We start from the raw sequence: 14,607 nt of genomic DNA on the forward strand, positions 1-14,607 counted from the left end.
GCCCGCATGTCATCTACACACCCCGCTCAATAATGGTGCTGCCCGCATGTCGTAGGGCTCTGGAGCGTGTGTTTGGTGCGTGCTCCCAAGCCCTACTGTCGCCGTCAGGACTCCACTTCCTGGTGGTGTGTACCACGCCTTTATTACCTAATGTTAATCAGCAATTAATAGAAATAATTCAGGAAAGAAGGAGAGTTCAGCAGTTGGAAGTAAAGGAATTAGGCAGAGAGGAAAAACTGAGTTAAAAAGGAAATAGTCAAATGCATGTGGGTAGGAAGTGTACTAAAAAACCTAAACACATGTTAGAGAATGCTGAAGATTCTGATTCAGATTTGGAGGCTCCGTCTTACATGTTGGTAAAATTTTGGGTAGCAAGACTTTAAAACTGGTGATTTCACAAGGGTCGAAGAAAGTATGCGTATTCCTTTGTTATGGTCTGACAAAAGTATCAAGACCTCAAAATGTTTCATCTCATTCTTCAGTCATGACAGAAAACAAATATTATTCTTAATTTATGAGATTAAGTCAAAATTTGCTGTAGTACTTACATGCACATTATTTATTAAATTTAATGTCACTGATTTTTTTTAAAATAAACTTTATTGAAATAAAGTTTCGTAACACAGGATGATGAAAAGGAGAGTGACCTGGCAAGTTCTGACAGACACAAAACTCTTTGTTTACATTTCAGTGACATTATATATAGATACAGATGTATGTATATGTAATGTCACTGAAATGTAAACAAAGAGTTTTGTGTCTATCAGAACTTGCCAGATCACTCTCCTTTTTGTCATCCTGTGTCAATTCAGTAAAGCAACAGAACACATATTTTGAAACGTTTGCTAATTTAATGTAGTTTCTGTTCTTACCCACAGACAATTTTAAGCTTTTTTTTAATGAAAAATGTATTTATACAAGGTGTCTTATATCAACATTGTCATTCAACACAGATGGAAAAAAAAGTGAAGAAAAGATTGACTCAAGTGAAAGTGCTTCAGTGGGAAAGTCCAAAAGGCGTTTTCCAGATTTTGGGTAGGCATTCTTTATTGTGTTCTTGTATTAGATGACTAAACTGCAAATTTATCATATATCAGAGTGAGTTAAATGATTACCTGAATAAGTAGCAATCTACTGTGTATGAATACATCAAAACTGAAAATGCCACTGTAAATGGACAGTGGATCTTCCTCTGGTATCTATTGAAACGTAATAGTTTGCATTATGCCAAAAGAGTCTTTGAGTTAACTTGACTGAGGTATACATGGTTTTTAAAAAATATAAATGGTATATAATACAAAATGGGTATCTTTTGTGACAGCCCTTAAGTATTAACATGTACATAAATAAAATGCCATTATGACAAAACAGGCTGTGTCATGGGGCTAGATCGTTTTGTTTAAAATTTGAATTAATAAGTACAGTGGTACCCCGGGATACGAATGCGCCGCCTTATGAAATTTCCGGGTTACGAAAAAAATCCCTTGAAAAAAAATGTTCCGGGTTACGAAGGTTATTTCGGGTTACGAAAAAATTTTTTGGTGCTTTTTGGCGCTTTTTCGCACGAAATCGCGGCTTTCGCTATTAGCGCCTATGGGTTTTTCGGCTTGCGAAGATTTTCGGGTTACGAAAGCGGCGGCGGAACGAATTAAATTCGTAACCCGGGGTACCACTGTATATAGCAAGAAACCCATTAGTAGGTCTGTGTTCATGTCTTGGCGTTTGTGTGATCATACATATTCTTGCAAATGTAGAGAGATTCAGGCCCATCTTTGTCAGGATCAAATTAAGGTATATTTTCACAGTAAGTAGCTGAAATAATAATCCCATACATGGCATTGTGACATTGCTAATGGTTTCTTTCCTACCTTTCCCAGGGTCAGTATCCTAGTACAGAGCAAACCAGTGCATAGATGTGCTGCAAGGCTGTAGCTGTAGGTGCTCAAGTAATCCTTAAGTTGAGAGAGAGAGACACCTCAGCCAGTGACAGCCAAGAAAGCATCCATCCTTGTACTATCCTTGTTTACATAAATACATGGGTCACATCTGTTTTCTGCAGCAACTCTACATTTGCTGTACTCTGTTCTACAGTAGAATACTTTCCAGTGTAAAAAAACATTGTGGTTTGTAATTTGATGTAGTGTGGCAACTCCTGTATTGTTTCATGGTACAACAGAAATGTTTTAGGACAGTCCGTTTTGCTTTACGGAATCTTAAAAGTAGTTATGTTCAATCTTGCTATTTTCTTAATTTCAGAGGGCTAAGAAAATCTGGTGGTAAAGGCAAGAAACAAGAAAAAGAAAATGCAAGGGGTTCTCTGGATAGCCGGTATGTATACATACATGTGTACATTCTCAGCTTGTATGCATTCCAAGTTGAAAAATTGATTGGGAACTAGAATATTGTTCTGAATGAGTGTATATAATTTTCAATTTTGTGTATCATATTGTTGAATAACAGTATTCTGGAAAGTGAGGAATTTCAGATAGAATTAAATTTCCTTTTAAGGGTTCAGACCTGGTAACAAATTAGTTATCTAGTTTGAAAAAAAATCACACACTAAAACACCTGCTTCTGAAATACTTTGAAATGTAATAATCTAAGCCTACTGGTTAGACCTATATTAAATGCTTTACACTTCATGCTACAAAATGAAGATACCAAGATGAACAAAACATTAAAATATGTGACCTTAAGTCATATATATTTAATGTACGGTACCACAATTATGCCGATAAATGTAAGAATTATGGAGTCATAGTTTTTCAGATCATTTATGAAAAAATGTAATTGTTTCAGGGGGTCCAGAGAACTACTGGAAGATTCAGTCAACAATTTGTCCGCATCAGATTCAGATTCTCCAATTCCCACTTGTATGCCTTTTTCTTGGTTTGGAGACAGCCATAAAGAACATAGTTCTAGTAGTACTCTGAGCTTTTCCCAAGGTGGGCATGATGTCTTTGAACAGAGCCAAGAAAAGAATAGAAGCAAGGTAAATGTAATCTTATTTGTACATTATGAACATTAAATTTGATAACTATTGCTCTAGAGTTAAATGTTTGGAGTTTGCTGTTCTTGTCACATGTGCAAACTGTGACAAGAACTTGCCTGCAGTAGTCTTTACTTAAGATGCTCTCCCAGAAGATGATGAATTTTTGAAGTAAAATTACTATGAGAGTTTTAAAAATTTATCCTAATGTACACATTTTCCACATGATGTGAAGATAAAAGTGCAGAACAAATACGTTTTGCTTTTGTATTAGAATCAAGAGGCTGGGTTTTTGAAATATATTTGGCCCTCCATATTCACAGATTCAGCATCCACAGATTCAAACATCCATGACAAGCAAACCTTGATTTTGCCATTTTACATAAGGGTCATAATTTTTATTGTGTCATTGGATATAATGGGACTTGATCATCCACAGATTTTGATATCCACAGGGGCTCCTGAAACCAAACCCTAGCATTTGACTTCTGGTAGTTTGCTGCTACCAGAAGTCAAACTTCCTGAATTCTTCACAAGATGCTTTTGAGAAGGACGCAATGTTTCCCCCCCTTAATTCCACTTTACTTATCTCTGATACTGTGCCAGAGTATCCCCCAGTTTTCAGATGCGTAGCATCCTGCATGTGGAGGAAAGGATAAATGAAAATTACATCCTCCTGTGTTTCACTAGTGGAAGTGCTTTGTGGGATGAAATCTTTCTGTGGAGAGAAGGAACCTTTTCACTTGTGGAAGGTGACAACTAAGGTTCAGCAATTTACAGCCATTTGAACAAACTTGTTTTCAATCCACACTTTGATTCTTCTTTCCTATGTTCTCTTTCCATTTCTTTTAAATGAGAACAATTTATCTCTTAAATGCAGGTTATGGAAATAAAACATACCACAATTAAATGTACTGTCTACTTGTTCAAGGGAAATCAGTAAAAAAATGTATACTCAAAAATCTCGTAGCTAACTTCTCAAAATTTACTGATTTGGGATGGGTGCATGACCTTACTAGGTGGCTATTAACATATGAAGAACAGAGTATATAGAATACATAATAATCTTCCTGTCTTTGCTTTTTATTCTTAAAAAGAATCAAATACACCTTTGTTTTTATAAAATTTTCAGTTCAACTAACTTAGTTGTTGTTGTTGTTGTTGTTGTTGTTGTTGTTATTAAAAATGTAGTGCAATATTTTTTGTAAGGGTAGAGATTTTTACTTTTTCCAGAAGTGTGAAAAATGTACTTTACTTCATGGCATCTATGGTTTGAGATTCCTCTCTTGAAAAACAGCAAAAAATAGATGTGGAGGAAGGTCCCCTTGCTGAAAAATGTATAGTCAGGAGGGTTTTTAAAGTTATCTTTCTTTTTGTTTTGTTTTTAAATAAATGGAATATTCTCTATTACTTGAAGTTATTGAAGCTACCGAATGCTACTCATTTTCTATATCTGAATGTGGTGGTTACAATGAGGCTGTCTGCTGTCAAAATAATGTTCTAATGTTGTGGTCGTTGTCCTTGTCTTCCAGTAATTCTTTTTGTTCTTGAATGCCCTGTCTTTTCTGTATGACTTTGATAGAACATACAGTTCTTAGTTGTAAATCTTTCCACAGCTAATTTTGTTTGGAGGATTTCTTGTTCATTTCAGTTTTTAAGCTAATCTTGTGCATACATTTCAAGCTAACCGTACTTTACTTTGTCTTTCTTTGCTTCAGAAAAGGTATTTATCACTTGAAAGATTGCCCTATTTGTATACAGATGCTTAATCATTATATCTGTTTATATAAAAGTTTTTATGGCTGCTTACGCCTGCATATATGTAAGAGGCTGTATAGTTCCCTCATCCATAAATAGGAATCTCATGAGTTAGTAAATTTGGGTGTGGCTATAGTTCTGCCATTGAACATGCACAGTCAGGATTAGGATTGCACAGTTATTGCAAGCAAAGTGGGTTGAATCAAGAATAACCTATCTATGAATGGAAGGGCTCATTACATTTATGGGTGTACAGGGGTTTAGCAGATGCTGTCCTTTGAGTGTGGGAGACAACCATTCTGGATTCCTGCTATGTTACCTCTCATTCTGCCCCAGCAAGTCACCTAGCTCTCTAGAGCACTGTCTCAGGGGTCAAAAGGGACATCAGAAGGAAAAAATTTGAGGACTTCCTCCCTGTCCATTTCCTCTGGAGATGGCAGAATGCTGTTTACTAAACTAAACCAAACTAACTTGGGGGCAAAACCAACAGCCAAAAAGGGGTGGCTTGGAGCCACCTTTTTTAGGCTGAATTGGGGCCGCAGCAAACAGATATGCGGCCCCAATCTAGCCAGGTTCCTCCCCAAATGGAAGCGGAAAAAAGCTGTCCTTTTGTCGGCTTCAGGGCAAGTGGCATCTAAACGTTATGATTTCAAGCTGAATAGAAGCCGGACAGCATGTAATTGCCAGCTCAACTTTTGTCCAGCTTTAGGGCATGGCACGTCTAAACGCCATGCCCCCAAGCAAGCACGAAACCAGCTTAACTGGGCCATCTGTTTTGCCCCTTTCTTACCTAAACTAAAAAAGTACTAATCAGGTTGTCATGTTATACCCATATCTATCTTTAGAACTTCTCTGATTCTGTATCTCTGGTCCTAGGAGTCCTATCAAGCAGATAATACTTTTGACTCTTGGAACCATGCTGTTACTTAAAAATCTCTTGAATATACTATCATCACTATTAATATTCAGCAAGATCTCAAAACACCCTTGAGACTGAGAGAAGGAGGTTGGTAGCATAAGCTTCACAGGCTTAAGTCTACTTCATCAGATACTACCAGCTTCTTCCTCTCATTTAGTCTCAAAGGTGGTGCAAGATCCTTTTGCCTTATCACTTGAAAAGTGAAAAAAGACCTGTTGTTTTTTTAATTTTTTCACCTGCTGGCAGAAGGACACTGTGGAACAGCCCACTGTATCAGAGCAGCCATCAAGAAGGCCCTCCCCTGTATTTCCACCAGCTGTACTGTGAGGCTGATGGCACGGAGAGAAAGAATTCTGGAGTTTTTTGAGGGTTTTTCGGGCTATGTGGCCATGTTCGAGAAGAGTTTCTTCCTGACGTTTCGCCAGCATCTGTGGCTGGCATCTTCAGAGAATGCTTGGCTGGAAAGGAGTTGGGTATATATACTGTGTGACCTGGCAATTTAGGAGTGATTTGCATGTGTATTGTTCTGTTGCTAATGGCAGGCCTCAGGGTAGGAGGGTATTCTGGAGTTCTCAAAACCTGAGCGGACTCATGTGGGAAAACATATTTTTTTGGATTAGCTGGATGCAGACATTACAGGGCTTTATAGCTCATAACCAGCTCTTCATATTGTACCCAAAAACAAACTTTTATTTAGATATCTTTTATTGTAACCACTAAATACTATCATATGGTTGATAGGAATTTGACAGTGTGGCCAGTCTGTCAAAACTAAGTCACCTCCTTTCTCATCTTGTTTGATCTTACTTTAAGCTGATAAAAGTTCTCCCTGGTTTTTAAAATTGGGATTACTTCTTGCCAGGATCCTTGCATGCACGTCTGCTGATGGAAGTTCTACTGTCAGCAGAGTTAAGAGGGAGGGGAACCTACAACCAAGTTGCCTTAAAAGCTTGCTCTGGCAAGCTTAAAAAAATTTCAGAACCAGTTTGGGGGCAGAGTGAGAAGAGTAAGAAGATCTTGTCAGCATGATGTTACCTTTATAGATGTATCTGGAATTCATTATGTATTCTGTAAACAGTTATAATATTGAGTATACTAAGTCTGAGAGAGGTTAAATCTTACTAAATCTAAGTTTATTGAGTTGTATCTACTAGTATCATCTCACAGTTGCAAATGTTCTTTTACTTTGGGATATGCTGTTTTTATTTTTGTACATGTGTTAAAATCCCATGTTTTAATTTTGTTTGCATAAGATATTTCACAAGTTACTGCACAAATGGTTTGACAATTCATTAAGAATACTAGGTATTGCTTCGGCTAGTTGTTCTTTATTTCTGATTGTGCTCTTGGATACAATACAATATTTCTTATTTGTCTAAGGAAGTCTGGCCAATTAGAAGACATTTGACTTCCTCTAAAGTATGAAAACAAATTTGTGGGATGGGTGCAAGTATTTTAGTTCAGTAGACATTAAAATGTGAGTACTATAAAGACTGTATATTCCCCAGTTTTTGTTATTGTTCTCCCCCCCCCCCACCACTGCTGTGCAACACTGAAATAAGAAACCCCCTCTTTTCATTTTAGACATCTATTTCCTAGGCAACACTAACCAATAATCATATTTTTAAATCTTTTTTTAGTAAATTTCATGCAGCCAACATTATTGTACATTTTATTACTATGTATTTAGTGACTGAAAATATTTTAGTAAAGATGCACTTAACAACTCTGAAGATGTTTACAGTATAGTTGGCAACAGATTCACATATTTCAATGCAGACTGCAATTCTCATTATATACATTCAAATTTAATATCTGGCTTTATTACATTGCTTTTTTAGTTATGATGAAATAATAAAACAGCGCTAAAGATCTCTACATTAAAAAATTTGGACAGTTTTCATGTTAGACTGGACAGACATTTGACCATGTTGACAATATATAGTCAGCCCTCCACATTGCGATTTCGATTTTCCGGATTTGATTATTTGAAGATTTGATTAATGTGGTCTCTCTAGGAATTTCTAGGCCTCCAGTTCAACTCTGCTGAAAGTTGACCGTAGAATCATGCAGGAGGACCTAGAAATTTCTAGAAAGGTGTTCTCTCAGGTTTAAAAAAGTGTTTTTTTATTTGTGTTTTTTTCCACTTTCACAGGGTAACCTCAGCCCACTGTAATCCAAGCGATCTAAGTTTTTGTCAAATACCACAATTTTTTTTATTATTAAACCGAAATATCTGCCCTCAACATTCCTTTGCCCTCTCATTGCATGCAAAAAAGTCAGAGTTAACATACTAGGATTAAAAAATGTCTTGAACTTAACCTTTGTAGTGTGGCTGCATGTGCCTTTTAAAAATTCTGAATCTAGAGTTCTGTCTGTGCATATTATTTAATCAATTGTTTTAGCAGCAGTTGTCTCTGAAAATGTAATTCCAAGTCTATTTGTTTTTGTAATAGAATGCCAATGCTACTGGTGAGAGTTCCCTTATGCAAGAGTTAAAGACCAGCGAGTTTTTAGAATAAAATTTAGTGGGTGAAAGTTATAAAATGAGAATTATGTCATCAGAATTTTTCTCAGCATGAAGTAGTAGAGTCAGCACATCACAGTAGAGGTGTAACTTACACATTTGCAATGTTAATAACTAGATAATTAAATGCATGGATTAAAGATAGTGGGCTGTTCTTGAAAAGGTTGCAGGCTGACACGTGACAAATCATTTCACTAATACTTCCCTGGGTACAATGAATGCTGCTGCTTTTCCTGGCTGAGGAAACAGATATTGAGTGGGGAACAAATAGACTTCATGTATCTTGGATGTGAGTTCAAAAAACTAACTTGAAAGCAGAAATCACTTCCCAAGCCTGAAATGAAAATAAAATAGAAAAACTTTCTCTACATTATTTTGTGTACGTTAGAAACTTGGCTGGACACAAATGAGTGATCTTGGTGATATTTGCGCCTCCAGCAGCTTGAGATATTATTAGGATGTGTTTATTCTCTTTCTTAGTAGAAAGAAAGAAGATTTACCTAGACATAAGCATACTAGCTGTTAAATGCAACAGAGAAGATGGCAATCTAGAAAGCTTGCACTGAACAGGCTATAGCTGCAGAAAGAATAGCAAAAAGAAAAATTCTCTTACAGGCCATCCATGCTGCAGAAATAATCCAGTTTGACACTTCTTTAATGGCCATGCTATGGACTTCTGGTAATTGTAGTTGTTGGGGCACCAGAGCTCTCTTACAGAGAAGGCTAAAGGTCTCATAAAATACAAATCTGAGGATTACATAGCATTGAGCCAGGGCAGTTAAAGCATTGTCAAACTACATTATTTTGGCAGTGCAGATGCAGTCTTAGTTTACAGTGGTATACATATTTATTACTATACTTGCAGTTTGAAGGCAGGTTGTATAAGGATCTTGTAGTACCTTTGAGAATGAGAGAATGAAGTTGATTGCATAAGCTTCCGTATACTTATGTCTACAAAATCTTATGCAGCCAACTTCTTTCTCTCAGTCTCAAAGTTGATACAAGATCCTTTTGCACACTAATCCAAACTAATATGGCTACATCTTTGAATGCAGGTTGTATACGTCCAGCTTTCTAGTCCTTTTTTAGTTGAAAGAACATGGACCGAAGGGCTGAAGAGCAATCCTTAGTCAGCAAAAATAGATTGCAAATTGGAGAAACATCCTTGGGAGATCATCCAATCAGAAGTTTCAAACTTGCATCATTGTTCGGGGATAGTGGCAGCAAAGAACTCACACTAACAAATGCGCTGCTCTGAAGAATTACAAGATGTGTTCGAACCTGTCTTGTAAATGATAGAAGGGCCAGTTTGCATTGCCAGTACACAAAGAATTATGTGGATTAATGCAGCTGTTTTCAGATACTGTACTTTGGAGGCCTAAATAGTGGCATTGTATTTAGAACGTGGCTCAGTTCACAGCTGGTTTTTTTATCACTGTGTTTCATGATTTAGTATAGGTACAATTATATTGCATTATATATCCACTGTTATATACAATAGACATACACACACACACAGAGTTATATTTACAGTACATATATACAGTTGTATATATAGCACATAATTGTGTGTTTTAGCATGCCTAAAAGTACCAGATTCTGTCTGATCTTGGAAGGTAGGCCTTGGTTAGTACTTGGATGGGAGACTGCCAACGAATACCAGGTGCTGTAGGTGATAGTTTGGGGGAAGCAGCTGGCAAACCACCTATGAGTATTGGCTGCTACCTCTGCATCTTTGAAACTGGTGGAAACCACGCCTGTTCAGCTGAGCTAAGCAAAAGCACTTGCTTTCTTACTTCCAAGATAGTTATTTAATGGCTGCTACTAGAAATAGTGGATAAATAATTACACTGATATGTGTTTGTATGTATTTAGGGGGATGTATAGGTGTGTGCATATATGATCCTCAGTCAGCAGTGGATGTGACCCATGGGCCCAAAGAATTCTATGGCGCGTTACAGACGGGCCCATGAGGCGCCGTCATCACTCCGTCATTACGCATGAGGGGCAGCGCTTCCTGACGCGCCTTGCCCCTCGCGCGTAATGACTATGTCAAAATGGCGGTGGCCGTTCCACATGGCCGCTGTCATTTTGATGTAGCAGACGCTCTGCGTCCACACATCACGCGGCGGAAGTGATGCCGCGAGTGCGCGACTAGCGCCTCGCAGTGTCTCTTCCAGGGCCCGGGAAGGAGCACAATTTTCGCGCTCCTTCTTTGCTGCATCTGGGAACCGCGCGGTTTGGATGCAGAGGTTCTCGGACGCAGCAACCAGCAGCGGCACAAGACTGCCCCTTCTGGGCCGTCTGTAACGCGCCTAAGTCACCTTGATTAGAACCTTATGTGAAAACTAATTCTTAGTAATCCTATTGTCAGTGTTCAACATGAACATTAAAGTCTGTAGTACAAGTTGAGATTTAAATTTTTTTTATAGTTTAGCTAATCTGTGCCATATTTAGGAAGTGTGACAAATGGGCTGTGCATTGGTCAGTAGTCTATGTAAGGTCTAATCTGCACTGCAGAAATAATGCACTTTGACACTGCTTTAACGGCCATGGTGCAATATTATGGAACCCAAGGTGCCATCGTGTCCCCGATGCTATATAACATCTATATGAAGCCGCTGGGAGAAATCATCCGTGAATACGGGGCTGGGTGTTATCAGGCTGATGACACCCAAATATATTTCTCCATGTCCTGGTCATCAGCGACAACGAGAGATTGCATCTCTCCCCTCAACCAGTGTCTTCAAGCAGTAATGGATTGGATGAGGGAAAACAAGCTCAAGTTGAATCCAAACAAAACAGAGATACTTACGGTAGGGCCCCCCAAACCAGATATTGGGCTGCAACCTCCAGTCCTAGAGGGGCTCACGCTCTCCTCGAAGGACTGTGTTCAAAGTCTGGGGGGTACTTCTTGACCCGTCGCTTCAGATGAGGAATCAGGTGAATGCGCCGATCAAGAGCGCCTGTTATCAGCTTTGGCTGATACGCCAGCTGTGCCCTTTCCTGGAACAGGGTGACCTCGAAACTGTAGTACATGCACTGGTAACCTCAAGACTTGATTTTTGCAATGCGCTCTACATAGGGCTACCCCTTGTGCCTAGTCTGAAAACTCCAGTTGGTACAGAATATGGCAGCCAGGTTGGTCACAGGAACAGCAAGGAGTGACCATGTAACACCAATATTGAAGTCACTCCACTGGCTGCCTGTCAGTTTCCGGGCACAGTACAAGGTGTTGGTTATCACCTTTAAAGCCCTACATGGCTTGGGCCCAACCTATCTAAGGGATCGCCTGTTTCCATATAATCCACCCCATACACTCATGTCCTATGGGAGGAATTTATTAAAGCCCTTAAAGACCAGGTTGACGGCGACCTCCCAGAGGACATTTTCTGCAGCCGCTCCCAACTTATGGAATGGCCTGCCGGATGAGATCCATCAAATTTCTAATCTAGAGGACTTTTAAAAAAGCCATTAAGACGGATCTCTTCCGGCAGTCCTTCCCGGAATAAAATACTTGGCCATGAATAAGACTTCCCATCTAGTGAACTCTGCCCATGATGATTATTATTTAGATTAGTCGGCTTTCAATATGTAGTTTTTAATCTTATATTGTTTAATCTTGTTTTAAGGGGGGCACTATGTATATATGGATGCATTTTAACTTGTTATACGTCGCTTTGATTGCCTAGCAAAAAGCGGGATAGAAATAAAATTATTATTATTATTATTATTATTATTATTATTATTATTATTATTTAGTGTGTTGTGACACAAGAACTAAATATCTCATAAAACTAACAATCCCAGAATTCCATAGCTTTGAGCCATGGCAGTTAAGGTGGTGTCAAACTGCATTATTTCCACAGTGCAGATTACACCTAAAATAAACTTGTCTTCCGATTTGCAGTCAGGTTTGCTGTTCTTAAAGGAACTGTACAGCCATTTAATAGTGAAGCGGAAAATTTGAAAGAAGGAAATTTCTTTTAAGTTTTGAGCTAGGATTTCAATTTTCTTCTGTGAATAGGCTTTCTAGTCAGTGATTTCCAGTGGCGGTAGTCTACTCCTCAGCCTCCAAACTATGCTCTTGTGGTTGAAGGTTATCTCCATAAAAAGGATGGCATGTGACACATGGGGCTGCAGCAAGGGACGACAGTGAAAATTACTCACCCACCCACCCACCCCGTGAGTGCCCAGAATCTAGTATTGCTAGTAGAGTGTGGGGTTTCAATTTTAAGATACATGCCTCTGTGTCTGCTCTGTCTTTACTACTAACATTGTGCACTGAAAATATTTGACTTCACATATTTAGACTTTTGTGAAAATATGTTCATACAGACCTGGTTGGTAAGAACCAGACCACTTATGAATTGTTAGTGAGAATAGTATGAGATTCCATAACCAATGTAATTAAAATAATACTGTGTCTCCTTTTGGCTTCTTATTCCAAGGGGTAAGTTAACAAAGCATTATTTCCACTTGTTTGCAGAGTAGAATTGTCATAGATGATTCATGCCATAGCAAGCCAAGTTGTGATCTGTCAGGGTTAGTGACAGAACCAAATCTTTCAGGGCGTTCACACACTTTAACCTTCTCTTCAAATGAGGTGAGTTTTAGTGTGTCTGTATGTATTGTTGGTGTCCCCCATCAGACTTCATTTTTTGTTTAAAATGATACAGTAGGTTATTATATTTGTACCTTCAATATTATTATAATATTTAAATATATTACTATAAAGGATCTAAATGTTATTTGCCCCTTAATAATTTTTAGATTAATGAATGTGTTGTTGACTATCCTCACTAAACATATTGTCCATTATTTGCTAACATATTTTGTAAATACGTTCTGAATTTTAAACTGCAGAACTTATCAGAGTCAGCATAATTTATTAGATATTGCATTTTTGTATATTCATGTAAAATAGAGAGATCTTACTGCTCATTACTAAAGAAAGATATGTCTTCTGCGTGTTGATTTGTTTTATATCCAGTTATTGTTGAAATTGTTCTAGATTCTTTATGCAGCCAATCCTTTGGGGGAAAGATCTAAATTAAATCTTCCAAATCTACCTTAATGATTTATTATCTCTATAAAAACTGCTCTTTACCTAAGGGTTTAAAAGTATAAGGTTTATACTCGACTATAAGTTGAGAAATTTATGCCCCAAAATTGACCCTAAAATTTTTGGGTAGACTTATATAAGGCTCAGTACATCAGTGGTGCTTAGAAAGGTCCTAAAGCAAACAAGCCTGATGCCCCAATCTCCATTGAAAACCAATTTCTTCCCCCTCCAGTCTGTTTTGCAAGCCTTTGCTTCCTATCGGAAAAACTCCCCATTTAAATCCATTCGCTTCTCTGTCTGGTCCCATTTGCAAGACCTGGCTTCCTATTTAAAAAAAACCCTCTCCATTTAAAACCATCTCTCCAATCCCTTTTGCAAGACCTTGCTTCCTTTGGGGAAAAAAAACACCTCTCCATTTAAAACCACTTGCTTCTGTCTCCAGTCCATTTTGCAGGACCTTTCTTCCTATAGAAACAACTCTCCATTTAAATTCACTTGCTTCCTTTCTCAATCCGATGGTAAAACCTCTCCCCAGTACCTGGGAATCGGTTGGGAGAGGTCCAGAGAAGAGGGAGGAGGAACGGAAGTGGTATTTCTCCCTTTCCATCCTTCCTTATAGCCCCCTAAGTTTTACCTTTGACTTATCCACGGGTCATACCAAAATCCAGGATTTTGACCCTGAAGTCTTCCCTCGACTTATACATGAGTTCGACTTGTACATACCGTATATACTCGACTATAAGTCGACCACATGTATAAGTCGAGGACAGGTTTGGGTGCCAAAATTATGGACTTTGATATGACCCTTGGATAAGTCGAGGGTAAAATTTAGGGGGATATAACAAAGGATCTAAAGGATGAAGCAAAGCAAAACAATGTCAAATAACTTCCAAAATTCAAGCAGACATAAATCTCTGTGCTCACTCTTAAAGCTGGCTGGATGAGAGAATAGAGGGGGGTCAGCACTTCCAGGGCATATTATACTCTTCACTTTCACCAGGGGATGGTTTTTTCTTTGAAATAAGCGTTCAGATACAGTACTTACATTGACCCATGGATAAGTCGACTCAGGTTTTTAGGGTCAATTTTTTGACCTAAATTTCTAGACTTACACATGAGTATATACAGTAAATATATACGGTACTGTTCCTTCTGCCTTTCTCCCAAATTAAATTTTGCACTCAAAGCAGCACGATGTTGTGTTCATTCCTTATGCTGTCTTATATGAAGATTGTTTGCTTTACTGCCCAGGGAGCCCATACTGTGATCTTTTAATATGTACTGGGACAAATATGTCCAAATCTTCACTTGTTTCTGCTGTGCAAGTCTCATTTCTCCAGCTTTCATTT

At 38.2% G+C, this 14,607-nt stretch overlaps 2 protein-coding genes across 5 annotated transcripts in view; one reads left to right on the forward strand and one right to left on the reverse strand.

Moving 5' to 3' along the window:
- The window catches only part of RAPGEF4 (Rap guanine nucleotide exchange factor 4), a 372,660-nt gene that overhangs the window by 330,233 nt on the left and 27,820 nt on the right, over nucleotides 1–14,607 (reverse strand). The gene's annotated exons all lie outside the window — the stretch shown is intronic.
- LOC121928848 (neurabin-1-like) overlaps nucleotides 1–14,607 on the forward strand; it is a 69,984-nt gene that overhangs the window by 43,524 nt on the left and 11,853 nt on the right. The window contains exons 14-17 of one of the 4 annotated variants that reach the window (XM_042464120.1): nucleotides 879–1,035; nucleotides 2,257–2,328; nucleotides 2,800–2,992; nucleotides 12,683–12,799. In XM_042464120.1, the coding sequence (XP_042320054.1) occupies nucleotides 879–1,035; nucleotides 2,257–2,328; nucleotides 2,800–2,992; nucleotides 12,683–12,799 (539 nt within the window). The remainder of the gene's footprint in view (nucleotides 1–878; nucleotides 1,036–2,256; nucleotides 2,329–2,799; nucleotides 2,993–12,682; nucleotides 12,800–14,607) is intronic. The other 3 variants (XM_042464128.1, XM_042464137.1, XM_042464144.1) reach the window with 3 other exon arrangements.

The sequence above is a fragment of the Sceloporus undulatus genome, chromosome 1 (genome assembly GCF_019175285.1).
Source record: "Sceloporus undulatus isolate JIND9_A2432 ecotype Alabama chromosome 1, SceUnd_v1.1, whole genome shotgun sequence".
In the NCBI taxonomy this organism is placed as follows: Eukaryota; Metazoa; Chordata; class Lepidosauria; order Squamata; family Phrynosomatidae; genus Sceloporus; species Sceloporus undulatus.